Below are 16,494 nucleotides of genomic sequence, written 5' to 3' on the forward strand. Positions count from 1 at the left end.
AAACTGCAGGGCGCTTTCACTCAGCACAATATACAGATGAAGATGTGCAAAAAAAGATAAGCTGACTATGACAAACAATTGTGTGTGGCAGCATAGGGGGAAAAAGGTAAATTCTCAAAGATGAGAAAACAAATTGCGGAAAAAAAGTGTAAATGGAATTGCCATGGAATTTAAAAAGCAAAAAAATATAAATATAAATAATAATAATAAATAACAATAATAATAATTAAAAGGCAAGAGAGGTAAAAAAAAAAAAAAAAAAGCCAGGGTATGGGCTGGTGTGATCAGAAGGTTTAATACACCTCCTACCTTACTGTTTCTAAAACCATCCATCTGAAAGCTGGTAATACAGAATCACAAAATGTTATACAATGCAGAACAGTATTCTGATATTAAAACCACAAATGTAAACCCATTCATAACGATGTCTGACGCACCCACATCTTCTATGTGTGCAGCTGCAGCAAGCAGATCAGCATCTGATGGCTCCTCTGTGGATACCGAACTAGAAGCGACCGCTGTTAATATTAGAACACGTATTCATAAAAATTATAATATACATTACAATATAAAATTACATTACAATATGTAAAAGCAACAAAATATCCAATAACAAGCAAACAAGATGACATCCTGAAACAGGCCTACATACTGCTGCAACGCATCTTTGTTGCCCATTACTGCAGCCGTGGACAAGCCTCCACACTCCCGCTCCCGCAGATGAGCAGCCAGTACCATGTCTGCATATCCAACATCATTACATAGCAACCATATAAATGTTTTCCCATGGTACTTGCCAAACTGCGGGGTGTTCTCGCTTAGCACTAGTTAACCATTTCCGGTGTCCCCTCCAGCAGCAGCCACACAAGCCATGCATGGCCTCCTCCTTGACCCTGGAAGCAGGCCGTGACCGTCCAGGGGTGGGGGTTTTCCTGTAAGCAAAGGGCTGTTGCCTCGACTGATGGCTTGAGCACAAGCTCACCAGGGGCCTCTCTACAAAAGTTGGCTTTAAAATCCATGCTCTATAAGGAGCAGCACTGTTAAAACCCACAAACACAATAGTGTGATCTAGCTATTCAATACATCAAGCACCTCATTGATAAGACGAAGAAATAAAAGTGTGTAATCTACAGTGCAATCAACTCTTTCCAAAGGGTCGAACAGACACCTGAGTGGGTGTGAACCCCAAGATCTTTCATGTTTGTCTCGACACCCACACAGGGGGTCACTTTAACACCCTGCTGTTACCTGCACTCTTGCAACAACTAACAAAGAAAACTGACATACAGTAAACATTACCTTGAACTTAAAGTAACCTTCAACATTAATGTCATACAATACACGTGAAAATGACAGTTCAAGGCAAAAAGAGAAAAAAAATAAGTATTTGTGGTTTTACTTAGAAAAACGTGTCATTGTTTTGGTACAGTACAATACTTTAACCATTTAAAGGTGAAGTAAAACCATGTTCAAATTAAACAACACACAAAACTACCAAACACTGCTACAAGTGTGATTGCATCATATAATGTTTGTTAATATTGTTCATCGTCTGGGTTGACTATATGTCTTGTATTCATTAAAAAAAAAAAATCTGTCATATGCATATAAACTTACAGTCACCACTGATAACCTACTACTAAATATTGTAGAAACTTAATTTTCTGTAAAGTTGTTTTGCAATGATTTGTATAGAGATCGCTAACACATGTGACCAACTGGGCGGCAACGTCATCGGAACGCAAAGAATTATGGGTATGTTTGGCCAGTTAACATGGTCTGGCATTGCAGGCTAGTGTTCTGGCATGAAAATAATGAATAATTCGCGTGAAAAACAGAATATAATCCTACAAAATGCAGCGGGCTAAAGAAAACATTGTCGGACCATAACGCATAAAACTAAATCCTAATGCAAAGATGAGATATGACGAGAAAATAAAGCGAATCAAAGGACTCGATCCTTACGAGCAGAGCGACTGGTCAAGGTAACACCCTCCAGCCCAAAAGAAGGGCATGTGAAAAGGCTGTGTTGTTGTGCTTTTGCAGACAGCTTGAAGAGCTTGATGACATGTTTGCTTGCAATAATCAGAACTGTCCTATACAGTGGTTCCGTTTAGACTGCGTGGGACTCAGCAGCGCACAAGCCAGAGAAGAGTCATGTGTGTCTGTGACTTATCACCCACAACCTACCTCATACACTTCCAGTTTCTCATCATTTCTATGGACTCTTTATAATGTAAATGTATTTATCTATATGTATTTACATGTTAATTTATTAATCTAAATCTATTTACATGTTAAATATGTAAAGAAACTGAAATTAAGTTGGTTGTTACTACTATAAGTTATGTAATTGTGTTTGCAACCATAGAACATTGATTTTGCACAATTCTTCCTTAATACAGATAAAGGAGGCAGAATTTCATTCAATCTGTGTATTTTATTTACAGACATGGCTAAAAAAAACATTACCTGTGAGAAGAGACATTACAAAATCCTTTGGAAAACAAAAAAACATTTACATATTAGATGTGAGCATAGTGTATAATTCTAACATGACGCCTTCACAACAATACTTGGACACACATTGGTCAAAGCACAGCACACAACCACAATTTTATCCAGCAAGTCTTCAGCTCAGTCTCATGACCGGTGTGGACAGTGTCCGGCGATGGAGGAGGATTCACAGGATCTTCCATCTCAAGTGCAGGTGTAGTGTCTGATAGTAACAATATAAAGAAATCGTGTCATATCACAACCTCTATTCCTAAGGAATCCAGATTAGCTTTACACAGGGGGCAACATACACTACTATTCAAATATTTGGGGCAGTAAGATTATTTTTATGTTTTTAAAAGAAGCATATTCTGCTCACCAAGGCTGCATTTATTTGATAAAAAAAAAACAGTACTGTTGTGAAATATTATGACCACTGACAACAACGTTTCTATGTTAATATATTGTAAACTAATTTATTCCTGTAATCAAAGCAGGTTCACACTCCCAACATTTCATGACGACACATTAGCGATCTCTATAGTAAAAAGCGCTATACAAATACACTTGAATTGAATTGAATTGAACAACAACAACCCGTCTGGCAAAAACATGATAACTAAACATTTTCCACATTAACACCGTTTAATCGTCAATAAGGATGCATCTAACTACTGTATTTACCAAAAATAATTCATAACACCTTAACGAAAAAAAGCGACACTTCAACTTTTACAGAAAACAGATTTCTTACATCAGCAATCCACAGCAATTTGCATCTTAAATTACTCGTAAGTTTACATAGCTGATTGACACGACATATATCGCTTATTGTACTTACAGTTACCAAAATATGTTACCAAAATTGGGAGCTTCGCATCAGGACCAATTGTGGTGCACGTAGATTGGAACATCCCGACGGGCCAATCAGCGTGCACGTAAATTAGAACATTTGGAACAGAATTAGAACCAAAGATCGGCCTTGGCGGATCCTGCAGGAACCCAATGGATCTTCTCTGTGGCCACCCTGTGCTGCCAGGGGCCCCTGAGAGCCTTCCATGACCTTGCACTTCATGGTAGTGACCTCAAAACTCTAACAGGGCCACCTGTTGGGTGGTAAGGTGCTCATGCATACTTAAAGTTAAGAAATCATCAATAGTGGAAAAATTCAGTGGGGTGGGCCTGGTAAACTGCCTGAGATTTGCATAAGTAGCCATGTGCTTCTGGGGTATGACATGCATATTAAACTTGCAGCGCTATTTCATACAAATAAAACATATGTAAAACATATAAAAATTATATATATATATATATATATATATATATATATATATATATATATATATATATCAAATATTAAAATAGCATTTATATTATATATAATATTGATTAATATTGATAAATATATATATATAATTTATATATGTTATAAATTATTTGTGGCGTAAAAACAAACGTTAGTGCTGGCTTTGTTGTTGAGATATTGAACATTATTTTTTTTTGGTCATGTTATGTCACTCTCCACCCCATGAATATTATTGTTTTATTTACAATATAAATTTTACAGAAATTTGAATTTATTTAAATTCTATTTCATTACCTAAAATGTGGTGTTTATACCATAGGTGTCAATGGCATTCTGGACACTTATATTTTAAATTAAGTGTATGTATATGTGTGTGTGTGTAATATATATATATATATATATATATATATATATATATATATATATATATATATATATGTGTGTATATGTATATATATATTTATATATATATGTATATATATATATATATATATATATATATATATATATATATATATATATCCTCTCTTAATGTACATGCAAAAAGTTAATAGCAGTGCTGTGGTCTGCTATTAACTTGAGATACTCCAAAGTCTACTTGAGCAGAAATGTAAACAAACACACTTTTATATTTTTAATTATCATTAATATATTTAATACCTATAATTTTTATTTACAATATGTTTTACAATTTTTTGTTTCCATTTAATTATTCCTCATCAATTACCTAATTTATTGTTTATATATGTATCAATGGCATTCAGGACACTTATATTTTACAATATATGAGGCAGTTTATTGTTTTTGTAAATATGCTTTCAAACTAATCCTAATCCTTATTAATCCTAAATGTTAAATATGATCAATCTTAACAAAAAAAGAAAAATCACAAAAAAAAATCAGTTTTAATGTCAATTTCATAAAAAATTTTGTTCATACTTTATGCATAAATTATATATTTAAATGTATAATGAATTATTTTAAAACATATTAAACTGATTGTTGATTTAAATAGTATTGTATAATGTTAAATTTAGATAGTATTGTTTTCATATTTAAAAAAACAAAACGTAGAGTATTGTTTATTTAAACTACTTTGACTTCTATTAAATGTATTTTTTTTAGTTTATTGTGGTATTGTAAAATACATTAATTATACATTAAATATTTTTCAAAGTTTTTTTGAGTCACTCATTCTTGGTATACTATAAGTTCTGGACAAATATCTAATAAAGCAGAAATGTACACAGACATTAGAAAAAGGAAAACATGTTTATTTTTATGTACATATATGAACTAAAACAAAACAAAATCTTAACAATATAATAACTGATTCCTCAATTATTCTTTCTCTCCTCTCTTGACTTCCTCCATCCACTGTGCCACAGTCTTCCCAGAAACCTTTGCACAAAAGTTTACACCCCTGAACTGGCTGTGGCCAAATTCTTTAGTCTTAGGCTGCCAACACTTTTGGTAATTTCCTCTTCCTAGCGGCCAAACCTTGAGCTTCAGCTGCTGCGGCTGCCTCTACCAGCTTCTTTCACTGCCAAGCTGTGGTCTTGGGCACCCTCTGCTCATCTGCTCCCACAACAGGTATGAGCACTGCACCAACAGGTATGCGGTAGCTCTGGTAGATGTATGTGCAGCAGCAGCAGGTACAGACACAGAGGCAGAAGTGGCAGGAGGGACTTGAGGTGCTGGTGTCAAACCCCCTGGAGGAAGCTGGCCTCGAGAACGTGGTGCTGCCTGTCCGGAAGCATCCTGTGGTATTTTAAACTCAAAGGATGAGTGTCCATGCTGGATTGTTTACGGTAGTTTTGGCAGTACCTGTGGGAGCTGTTCAGGGGCCACCAAAGGAGCAGTGACAGGCTCAATGTCCTGCTGCAAGACCTCGCTCTCTTGCTTCTCTATTCAGGCATTGTGCTTAAACACAGAAAATACAAAAATAAGTATATGCGTGTAAAAATAATTATGAATATGAAAACAGATGCAAAAACATCAATAAACAATTAATTACTGAACCTACCACTGAGAGATAGTGAGCTGGTTTGCTCAAACAGCTTTAATTTTGTCTGGGCCATGATTCCGGGCTGAACAGGACTATATCTCGGATCATTCTGTAATCCCTTAGGATGGCAACCCATCAGTTTACCCGGACTCCAGCGATGGTCTGACCGGCAGGGTAAATTCGGCAGAGACCCAGGCAGATGGCTTCCACTACACGGCTTGTGCTGGGCCACTGAGCTGGTCCACCTTCACCAAGGAAGCATCTGCAAGGAAGATAGTACAGTTATCAGACAATTTGACAGGTAGCAGTCAAACAGGTGGATAATATTGTTCACGAGACTGGTTATGATTATATCCAAGATACAAAGAACTTTCAAGAAAATAGAATGATAATAACTAACAAAGTAAGAAACAAAAAAACAGAAACCAATACCTCTTCAGACTTTCAGTCCCAGGGATCACATTGGTCTTTGAATGGCTGACCTTGAAGCGACCCTTCAGAACTCTGTCACGGTGGCAGGGGTGGGGGGTGGGGTGGGGGGGTAGATGAGATTGTTCCACAGCACGACAATCTCATCCACCTTACTCTAAGTGACAAACCCCTGAAGGCGCAGGTCAACCAGACTGTCGGCCAGCCTAATGACGTGGTCATAACCAGCTCTGCCATCTGGTCCCACACTTTCCATCTGTACATGAAAATAAATTAATAAACTGCTCTGTTATAAATGCCAAATAAACTTACCAAAATTAAAGGATTTTTTCAGTCAGTCAGCCACTCATTATTACAAAATAAACCATTACACACACCATAAAATCTCAGTGTACACAGTGTGTTTATGTGTAATCATTTACCTGGCTCTGAGTGGACAAGGCAGGACTGGAAGACTCAGCTGCTGCTGATGATGATGAGGGCTGATCAGGAGGTTGTAGGGCCACTGTCTGTTCCTGAGGGGGCTGCAGGTCATTGCCCTCGAGTTCCAAAAATTCAGTGGACTCATCAAGGCACAGATCCTCAAACCCCTCATCCCCCTCCAGATCACCCTGCAGGTCTTCATCCCGAATCCCATCTGGAATGTCAGGGTCTACACCTAAGTCCTCCTCAAACGATCTTCTGCTTTGGGAATACAAATATTCCACACCAAGGAGCTCTCCTGTAGAAATACAGAGTGCATCACATGTTTTGATGTTTTGATAACACATGGGTGAAATACAACTAAAGTAGAATGTCTGTGTGAACAATACCTGTGTATTCACCGGGGCTAGTGTAATCCTGAGGCAATTTCAGACCCAGAAGCTGCTGGCTCAGTACATTACAGTACTGCAGCAGCTGGTCACCATAACAGATCTCCTCCCTGCTGGCACCTTCAACTGCAGCGACCCCACGTGCCTCGTTCCACTGCACCAGTCCTTCCAACAGGTACATTTGAAAATGCAACGCATTTGCACTTGTACCTAAATACAAATTCAGAAATAATCACCATGAAAAAACATACAACTAGAGTGCAAACACACAAATAAACAACAAACGTTATTTTTGAGTAATGCAAACCTGGCACGAAGCGATTCAGGTGCAGGTGGAACGACTCCAGGGATGTTGAGCCACGTGCACAGCGGTACACGGGTAGAATGACCCCATCCTTGGTCACCTGTCCCGTCTTCCTGTACAGCTGTACACCTGGTGGGTCCTGTATAAACTGCATGTGGCGTTGCTCGGTCCGCCAGATCTCCCGCATCCTCTCCTGGTCAAGGAGCTTGATGCCCATTGTGTCCGTAGCCCCATCAAAGTCTATAAACAGCTTCTCAGTGAGCTGCTCAGTCTCCTGGGCCCCTCGAGTGCGGCGGCAGCAATGCTTTGCCAGTTCTTTAGGGGTGGGCTGGCAGCCTGTCGACCGCTTGGCCTCCTTTAGCCTCTCCACATCCGAAGCATCCCATTCAAAGATGCAAGCGGTGAGGCGTTTCATGAAGGGGCCATAAAGCGGGTGGCTGTCCGTGGTCACTCCTACTGCAAACCTCCGCATGAAGTACCACACGTCCAGCCTGACAAGCAGCTGGTCCCACTCACCAAACATTGCTGCCGCCTTTCCTTTCCCAGTGGCAGAGCAGCAGTCACGGTCCACATATAGGACTTGGGGAGGAGCTTCTCCAGCTCTACGGTACCGCTCCACAAGTCCAGAGTACATGGGAAGCAGACTGTAACCCTCTGCCTCAGTGAGGACACGCATGAGGACCTGCCCAAACTCATTTCCCACATCTGTGACCCATGCCGCAGTGCCAGCAGCCTCACCAGCCAGTTTCTTAGTGACATGAAATGGGATGAAAAGAATTAAAGTGGATAGACCTGTCAGTTTACATTTGAAAAAATTCTAATTTTGTAACAGAAAAAAGGGTGATGTAGCCTACACCTATCTCTACTAATGGTGATGTTACCTTACCTTTTTAGTGGAATCCATTTTCAGGATGGTTCCATAGATAGAGGTCACCCTGGCCTTTAGTTCCGGCAGCCGTGTCAGTACGTCTTTGGCATAAACTGACAGCAGCCATCCCGGACAAGGCACAGGTACCATCTGATGCTGATGGTGGTTAGCGAGACTGCTAGGGTCATTGGCATGGTCTGGGAATTTCCCAATCACAGAGAGGAAATGGGTTGTCTGGGCAATCCAATGCTCTCTGTGCCTGACGCATAGGCTCCGGTGCACAGAAGTTGCACTATTCTCCAATAAGTGCCCCGCATCCACCTCACAATCTCCTTATCACACGACAGCCTGCATGATAAAAATAAATAAATAAAGACAACAGATCAATATCAGATGAGCATGAAAGACATTTTCTCATGTTAAAACTTACAACAAAACAGTGTGCCAACCTGTAGGTCAACACCGCAGGAAACATTTCCCTGTGGACAGGATCGAGCTGGTTCAGAATATCCTGAGACCAGCCTGCCAGCTTTTTTTTGCAGGACCGGCATTCGAGATATTCTGTAGCCATGAAGTACCAGCCACTGTCATCCAAGACCCTCCTGACAGTCTTGTACATCCCACACGCTGTCAGTGGGAAGCCAAGACGGCGACAGTTGGGCTGTGAGCACAGGAGCCGGTATGACCACAAGCGGTAAGGGATCCACAGGAAAAGCCTGGCATGAAAGAAGCTGTCAGGTGATGAAGGAGGCTGTGTATACAGAGGACGGGGCCCAGGAGGATGCCACCAGAGACGCAGGTTTTTTGGTCAGCGCCAGCCTCCCAGACTTGTCTCTGGTGAAAAGAGCCTTGCTGACCCACAAATGCTGCTCTTTGGGAAGGGTCTGTCTCCAGCCTTCAGGCAGCAACAGCTGAAAGGGGAAGAAAAAGAGAAGTCATGTTGTTGTTTTTTCTGCTGCTGATTTTTGACCATTTAACCATTTGAGCATTTTAGTTACTTCTTCTGTGGACAGAGGCCGCTGTTCTGGCACAGCAGCTCTCGTTGCAGAGGGCAGAGGTTCTGGCTGACTGGATGGTTGAGTCACATCAGCTGCGTGGCATAAAAGAAAAAAAGTAAATGAGATACAGTATTGTTCAAAATAATAGCAGTACAATGTGACTAACCAGAATAATCAAGGTTTTTCGTATATTTTTTTATTGCTACGTGGCAAACAAGTTACCAGTAGGTTCAGTAGATTGTCAGAAAACAAACAAGACCCAGCATTCATGATATGCACGCTCTTAAGGCTGTGCAATTGGGCAATTAGTTGAATTAGTTGAAAGGGGTGTGTTCAAAAAAATAGCAGTGTGGCATTCAATCACTGAGGTCATCAATTTTGTGAAGAAACAGGTGTGAATCAGGTGGCCCCTATTTAAGGATGAAGCCAACACTTGTTGAACATGCATTTGAAAGCTGAGGAAAATGGGTCGTTCAAGACATTGTTCAGAAGAACAGCGTACTTTGATTAAAAAGTTGATTAGAGAGGGGAAAACCTATAAAGAGGTGCAAAAAATGATAGGCTGTTCAGCTAAAATGATCTCCAATGCCTTAAAATGGAGAGCAAAACCAGAGAGACGTGGAAGAAAACGGAAGACAACCATCAAAATGGACAGAAGAATAACCAGAATGGCAAAGGCTCAGCCAATGATCACCTCCAGGATGATCAAAGACAGTCTGGAGTTACCTGTAAGTACTGTGACAGTTAGAAGACGTCTGTGTGAAGCTAATCTATTTTCAAGAATCCCCTGCAAAGTCCCTCTGTTAAAAAAAAGGCATGTGCAGAAGAGGTTACAATTTGCCAAAGAACACATCAACTGGCCTAAAGAGAAATGGAGGAACATTTTGTGGACTGATGAGAGTAAAATTGTTCTTTTTGGGTCCAAGGGCCACAGGCAGTTTGTGAGACGACCCCCAAACTCTGAATTCAAGCCACAGTACACAGTGAAGACAGTGAAGCATGGAGGTGCAAGCATCATGATATGGGCATGTTTCTCCTACTATGGTGTTGGGCCTATTTATCGCATACCAGGGATCATGGATCAGTTTGCATATGTTAAAATACTTGAAGAGGTCATGTTGCCCTATGCTGAAGAGGACATGCCCTTGAAATGGTTGTTTCAACAAGACAATGACCCAAAACACACTAGTAAACGGGCAAAGTCTTGGTTCCAAACCAACAAAATTAATGTTATGGAGTGGCCAGCCCAATCTCCAGACCTTAATCCAATTGAGAACTTGTGGGGTGATATCAAAAATGCTGTTTCTGAAGCAAAACCAAGAAATGTGAATGAATTGTGGAATGTTGTTAAAGAATCATGGAGTGGAATAACAGCTGAGAGGTGCCAAAAGTTGGTTGACTCCATGCCACACAGATGTCAAGCAGTTTTAAAAAACTGTGGTCATACAACTAAATATTAGTTTAGTGATTCACAGGATTGCTAAATCCCCGAAAAAAAAATGTTTGTACAAAATAGTTTTGAGTTTGTACAGTCAAAGGTAGACACTGCTATTTTTTTGAACACACCCCTTTCAACTAATTGCCCAATTGCACAGCCTTAAGAGCGTGCATATCATGAATGCTGGGTCTTGTTTGTTTTCTGACAATCTACTGAACCTACTGGTAACTTGTTTGCCACGTAGCAATAAAAAATATACTAAAAACCTTGATTATTCTGGTTAGTCACATTGTACTGCTATTATTTTGAACAATACTGTACATAGAAGTGATGCCATCAGTGTTATTTACTATTACAAGATTAATACAATTACTACTACTGCTGCCAGATGTTAGTGCTACTATTTAACATTATTAGTGTGTTAAGATTAGTGATTGCAGCTGTAGCCACCCATTTAAAGATTGAAAACCATGAAATGATAAAAAGATGATGACAAACATAAATGTGCGTTGATAAAAAGACAAATGCTCAAAGGTGAGCAGGGTGCAAAAATCGAGCGGTGTTGGAAGGAAGTCATAAAGTGTTAAAAGGATAGTAAAATTTTACTAAAAGCTGAAAAAGGAGAAAGAAAGCCACTTTAGCCCGCACAACCAGAAGGTCTAATAAACCTCCTACCTTACTGTTTCCAAAACCATCCATCTGAAGGCTGATAATACATAATAACAAAACAGGCTGTGTAATGTACAAAAACATGGTATTTTTTTTTATTAAACTACAAATGTAATACCATTAAAGAGAAGGTAATTCTCATCTAGAACATCTACATGTGCCACTGCAGCAAGCAGATCTTCATCAGATGCTTCCTCTGCAGAAGCTGAGCTGGAGGCGGCCACTGTTAATATAAGGATGAATGAACAGTGTTAAATCACATTTATTTATATAGTGCATAACACAATGCAGATTGTTTCAAAACAGCTTTACAGTATTGCAAAAATACTGCAGAAGTCATTAAACATGAAACAAATTAAAATTACAATAACTGCTAAGATAATGCAATAATTGTAATATATACCCTACAAAAACAAAACAAAATTGAGTTAGATTCATGCCTGGAGGTGCTGATTCTGACAGCATCTCAGCGTTTCTTGTCCGAATGTACTTCTTCAGAGTTTCCATCTTCGTTCCCGGTCTGGCTGTCTGCTTCCTCACCCACTTGATGAAACTGAAATAGGAGGGACACAGAATTAGCTGAAGCCCCAAAACTACACAGTCTCTACTGTCTGCATCCTCTGTTAGAGTTGTGAACCCATGCCCTTTTCTGTCGCGGTCTGTCGCCTCATAAAGGTCTTTAAAGGACAAGGTGGCAAAGTTGCCAATCCCAACAAGCACCTGATCTTCCTGGGCTGGTGTGCCAGTGCCCTCTCTGACCTGGCGCTCGCTGATGGCAGCCACCATGTCAGGAAACAGGCTGGCATACCACAGCAATGCGTCCTTGTTTCCCATGACAGCAGACTGGTGGTGTCGCCGCCCTCACGCTCCCGCTGATGCACGGCCAGAACCATGGCTGCGTAACCAACAACATTGAATCAGAATCAGAATGAGCTTTATTGACAGGTATGTTTACACATACGAGGAATTTGTTTTCGTGACAGAAGCCCCGCAGTACGACAGAATGACAGCGACAGAACATAAAACACATAATAAAAGAATAAAAAATACAAATAAGTAGATAGTGAATGACAATATACAAATGACAATTGTAGGCAGGTATATTACAAAATGAAGTTATGTATGTACAGTATTGTTCAAAATAATAGCAGTACAATGTGACTAACCAGAATAATCAAGGTTTTTAGTATATTTTTTATTGCTACGTGGCAAACAAGTTACCAGTAGGTTCAGTAGATTGTCAGAAAACAAACAAGACCCAGCATTCATGATATGCACGCTCTTAAGGCTGTGCAATTGGGCAATTAGTTGAAAGGGGTGTGTTCAAAAAAATAGCAGTGTCTACCTTTGACTGTACAAACTCAAAACTATTTTGTACAAACATTTTTTTTTCTGGGATTTAGCAATCCTGTGAATCACTAAACTAATATTTAGTTGTATGACCACAGTTTTTTAAAACTGCTTGACATCTGTGTGGCATGGAGTCAACCAACTTGTGGCACCTCTCAGCTGTTATTCCACTCCATGATTCTTTAACAACATTCCACAATTCATTCACATTTCTTGGTTTTGCTTCAGAAACAGCATTTTTGATATCACCCCACAAGTTCTCAATTGGATTAAGGTCTGGAGATTGGGCTGGCCACTCCATAACATTAATTTTGTTGGTTTGGAACCAAGACTTTGCCCGTTTACTAGTGTGTTTTGGGTCATTCTCTTGTTGAAACAACCATTTCAAGGGCATGTCCTCTTCAGCATAGGGCAACATGACCTCTTCAAGTATTTTAACATATGCAAACTGATCCATGATCCCTGGTATGCGATAAATAGGCCCAACACCATAGTAGGAGAAACATGCCCATATCATGATGCTTGCACCTCCATGCTTCACTGTCTTCACTGTGTACTGTGGCTTGAATTCAGAGTTTGGGGGTCGTCTCACAAACTGTCTGTGGCCCTTGGACCCAAAAAGAACAATTTTACTCTCATCAGTCCACAAAATGTTCCTCCATTTCTCTTTAGGCCGGTTGATGTGTTCTTTGGCAAATTGTAACCTCTTCTGCACATGCCTTTTTTTTAACAGAGGGACTTTGCGGGGGATTCTTGAAAATAGATTAGCTTCACACAGACGTCTTCTAACTGTCACAGTACTTACAGGTAACTCCAGACTGTCTTTGATCATCCTGGAGGTGATCATTGGCTGAGCCTTTGCCATTCTGGTTATTCTTCTATCCATTTTGATGGTTGTCTTCCGTTTTCTTCCACGTCTCTCTGGTTTTGCTCTCCATTTTAAGGCATTGGAGATCATTTTAGCTGAACAGCCTATCATTTTTTGCACCTCTTTATAGGTTTTCCCCTCTCTAATCAACTTTTTAATCAAAGTACGCTGTTCTTCTGAACAATGTCTTGAACGACCCATTTTCCTCAGCTTTCAAATGCATGTTCAACAAGTGTTGGCTTCATCCTTAAATAGGGGCCACCTGATTCACACCTGTTTCTTCACAAAATTGATGACCTCAGTGATTGAATGCCACACTGCTATTTTTTTGAACACACCCCTTTCAACTAATTCAACTAATTGCCCAATTGCACAGCCTTAAGAGCGTGCATATCATGAATGCTGGGTCTCATTTGTTTTCTGAGAATCTACTGAACCTACTGGTAACTTGTTTGTCACGTAGCAATAAAAAAATATACGAAAAACCTTGATTATTCTGGTTAGTCACATTGTACTGCTATTATTTTGAACAATACTGTACATATATATTGTGTGCAAAATTTAAGTGTATACTAAGTATGTGTGTTAGATAAATAAAGTGTGTGTGTATATAAATATAAAGTGTAGTGTGTTCGCCGTTATTATCAGCTGTTCATAAGATGGATTGCCTGAGGGAAGAAACTGATCCTGTGTCTGTTCGTTCTAGTGCTCAGTGCTCTGTAGCGTCGACCAGATGGCAACAGTTCAAAGAGGGAGTGTGCAGGATGTGAGGGGTCCAAAGTGATTTTGACAGCCCTTTTTCTCACTCTGGACAAGTACAGTTCTTGAATAGATGGGAGAGTTGAACCGATGATTCGCTCAGCAGTCCGGACTACCCTCTGTAGTCTTCTGAGGTCAGATTTAGAAGCTGAGCTGAACCAGACAGTTACTGAAGTGCAGAGGATGGATTCAATGATGGTGGAGTAGAACTGTTTCAGCAGCTCCTGTGGCAGGTTAAACTTCCTTAGCTGGCGAAGGAAGTACAACCTTTGCTGGGCCTTTTTCACAATGGAGTCAATGTGAATGTCCCACTTCAGGTCCTGAGAGATGGTGGTTCCCAGGAACCTGAATGACTCCACTGCAGTCACAGTGCTGTTCATGATGGTGAGTGGGGAAAGTGCAAGGGGTTTCTCCTGAAGTCCAAGATCATCTCCACTGTTTTGAGGGTGTTAAGCTCCAGGTTGTTAAGACTGCACCAGACAGCCAGCTCTTTTACCTCCTGTCTGTAAGCAGACTCGTCACCGTCCTGAATGAGGCCGATGAGTGTGGTGTCGTCTGCAAACTTCAGGAGCTTGACAGAGGGGTCCTTAGATGTGCAATCGTTGGTGTACAGGGAGAAGAGCAGTGGGAAGAGAACACAGCCCTGGGGAGCTCCGGTGCTGATTGTACGGGTGCTGGATGTATATTTTCCCAGCCTCACTAGCTGCTGCCTGTCTGTCAGGAAGCTGTTGATCCACTGACAGACGGAGGTGGGCACGGAGAGCTGATTTAGTTTGGGCAGGAGGAGGTTTGGGATGATCGTGTTGAAGGCCGAGCTGAAGTCCACATACAGGATCCTCACATAAGTCCCCGGTCTGTCTAGGTGTTGCAGAACATAATGCAGTCCAATGTTTACTGCATCGTCCACAGACCTGTTTGCTCTGTAGGCAAACTGAAGAGGATCCAGCAAGTGTCCAGTGATGTCCTTCAGGTGGCCCAGCACCAGTTTCTCAAATGACTTCATGACTACAGACGTTAGAGCCACAGGCCTGTAGTCATTTAGTCCTGTAATTTTGGGTTTCTTAGGGATGGGGATGATGGTGGAGCATTTGAGGCATGAAGGGACTTCGCACAGCTCCAGCGATCTGTTGAAGATCTGTGTGAAGATGGGGGCCAGCTGGTCAGCACAGGATTTCAGACAGGCTGGTGTAACACAATCTGGGCCTGGTGCTTTTTTCCTTTTCTGCTTCCGGAAGACCTGGCGCACCGCATCCTCGCTGATCTGAATTGCAGGTGCCCCACCTGAGAGGGGGGATGCAGGAGGTGTGAATGGTGAGAGTGCTTGATTGGAGAGGTGTTCAGGATGGGTTGCAGGAGCTGTTAATGGTGTGAACGGTTGTTTGGAGAGGCATTCAGGGCTGGTTGCAGGAGTTGTGAATGGTGTGAATGGTTGTGTGGGGAGGCATTCAGGGCAGGTGATGGGTGTTCTTTCAAACCTGCAGTAAAACTCGTTCAGATCGTCTACCAGTCGTTGATTCTCTACAGTGCTGGGGGGTGGTGTCTTGTAATTGGTGATCTTCTTTAGACTTTTCCACACTGATGCGGAGTCGTTGGAAGTGAACTGAGTCCTTATTTTTTCAGAATAGTTCCTCTTTGCCACTTTGATCTCCTTTTCCAATGTGTATTTAGCCTGTTTATACAAGACATTGTCCCCCTTCACGTAAGCATCTTCTTTGGCCTGACGGAGCTGTCTGAGTTTTGCAGTGAACCACGGTTTGTCATTATTGTAAATTAGTTGAGTCTTTGTAGGAATACACATATCCTCACAGAAACCGATATATGATGTTACGGTCTCTGTGAGTTCATCCAGATCGGTGGCAGCAGCTTCAAAAACACTCCAATCAGTGAGGTCAAAACAAGATTGTAAATCCTGCTCTGCTTCATTAGTCCATCTTTTTACAGTCCTTGATACAGGTTTAGCTGATTTTAGTTTCTGCCTGTAGGACGGTATAAGATGAACCAGAAGGTGATCAGAACGTCCCAAAGCTGCTCGTGGAACAGAGTGAAAAGCATCCTTTATTGTGGTGTAACAGTGATCCAATATATTACTGTCTCTTGTGGGACAAGTAACATGCTGTCTGTATTTTGGCAGTTCACGGGACAGATTGGCTTTATTAAAGTCCCCGAGAATGATTAAAACAGAGTCCGGG

The 16,494-nt window shown here is 40.9% G+C and overlaps 1 protein-coding gene across 1 annotated transcript; it reads right to left on the minus strand.

Annotated features, from left to right (window-relative positions):
* Positions 1-5,160: 5,160 nt before the first annotated feature.
* Positions 5,161-8,192, minus strand: LOC113107317 (uncharacterized). The gene is made up of 3 exons (XM_026269740.1): positions 7,359-8,192; positions 6,243-7,261; positions 5,161-6,072 (listed from the first exon to the last, which is right to left on the minus strand). Exons 1-2 carry the CDS (start codon positions 8,029-8,031, stop codon positions 7,023-7,025), a joined length of 912 nt encoding a protein of 303 aa, XP_026125525.1. The 5' UTR covers positions 8,032-8,192; the 3' UTR covers positions 5,161-6,072; positions 6,243-7,022.
* Between the last annotated feature and the right edge of the window lie 8,302 nt (positions 8,193-16,494).

Source organism: Carassius auratus, chromosome 8 (genome assembly GCF_003368295.1).
Source record: "Carassius auratus strain Wakin chromosome 8, ASM336829v1, whole genome shotgun sequence".
In the NCBI taxonomy this organism is placed as follows: Eukaryota; Metazoa; Chordata; class Actinopteri; order Cypriniformes; family Cyprinidae; genus Carassius; species Carassius auratus.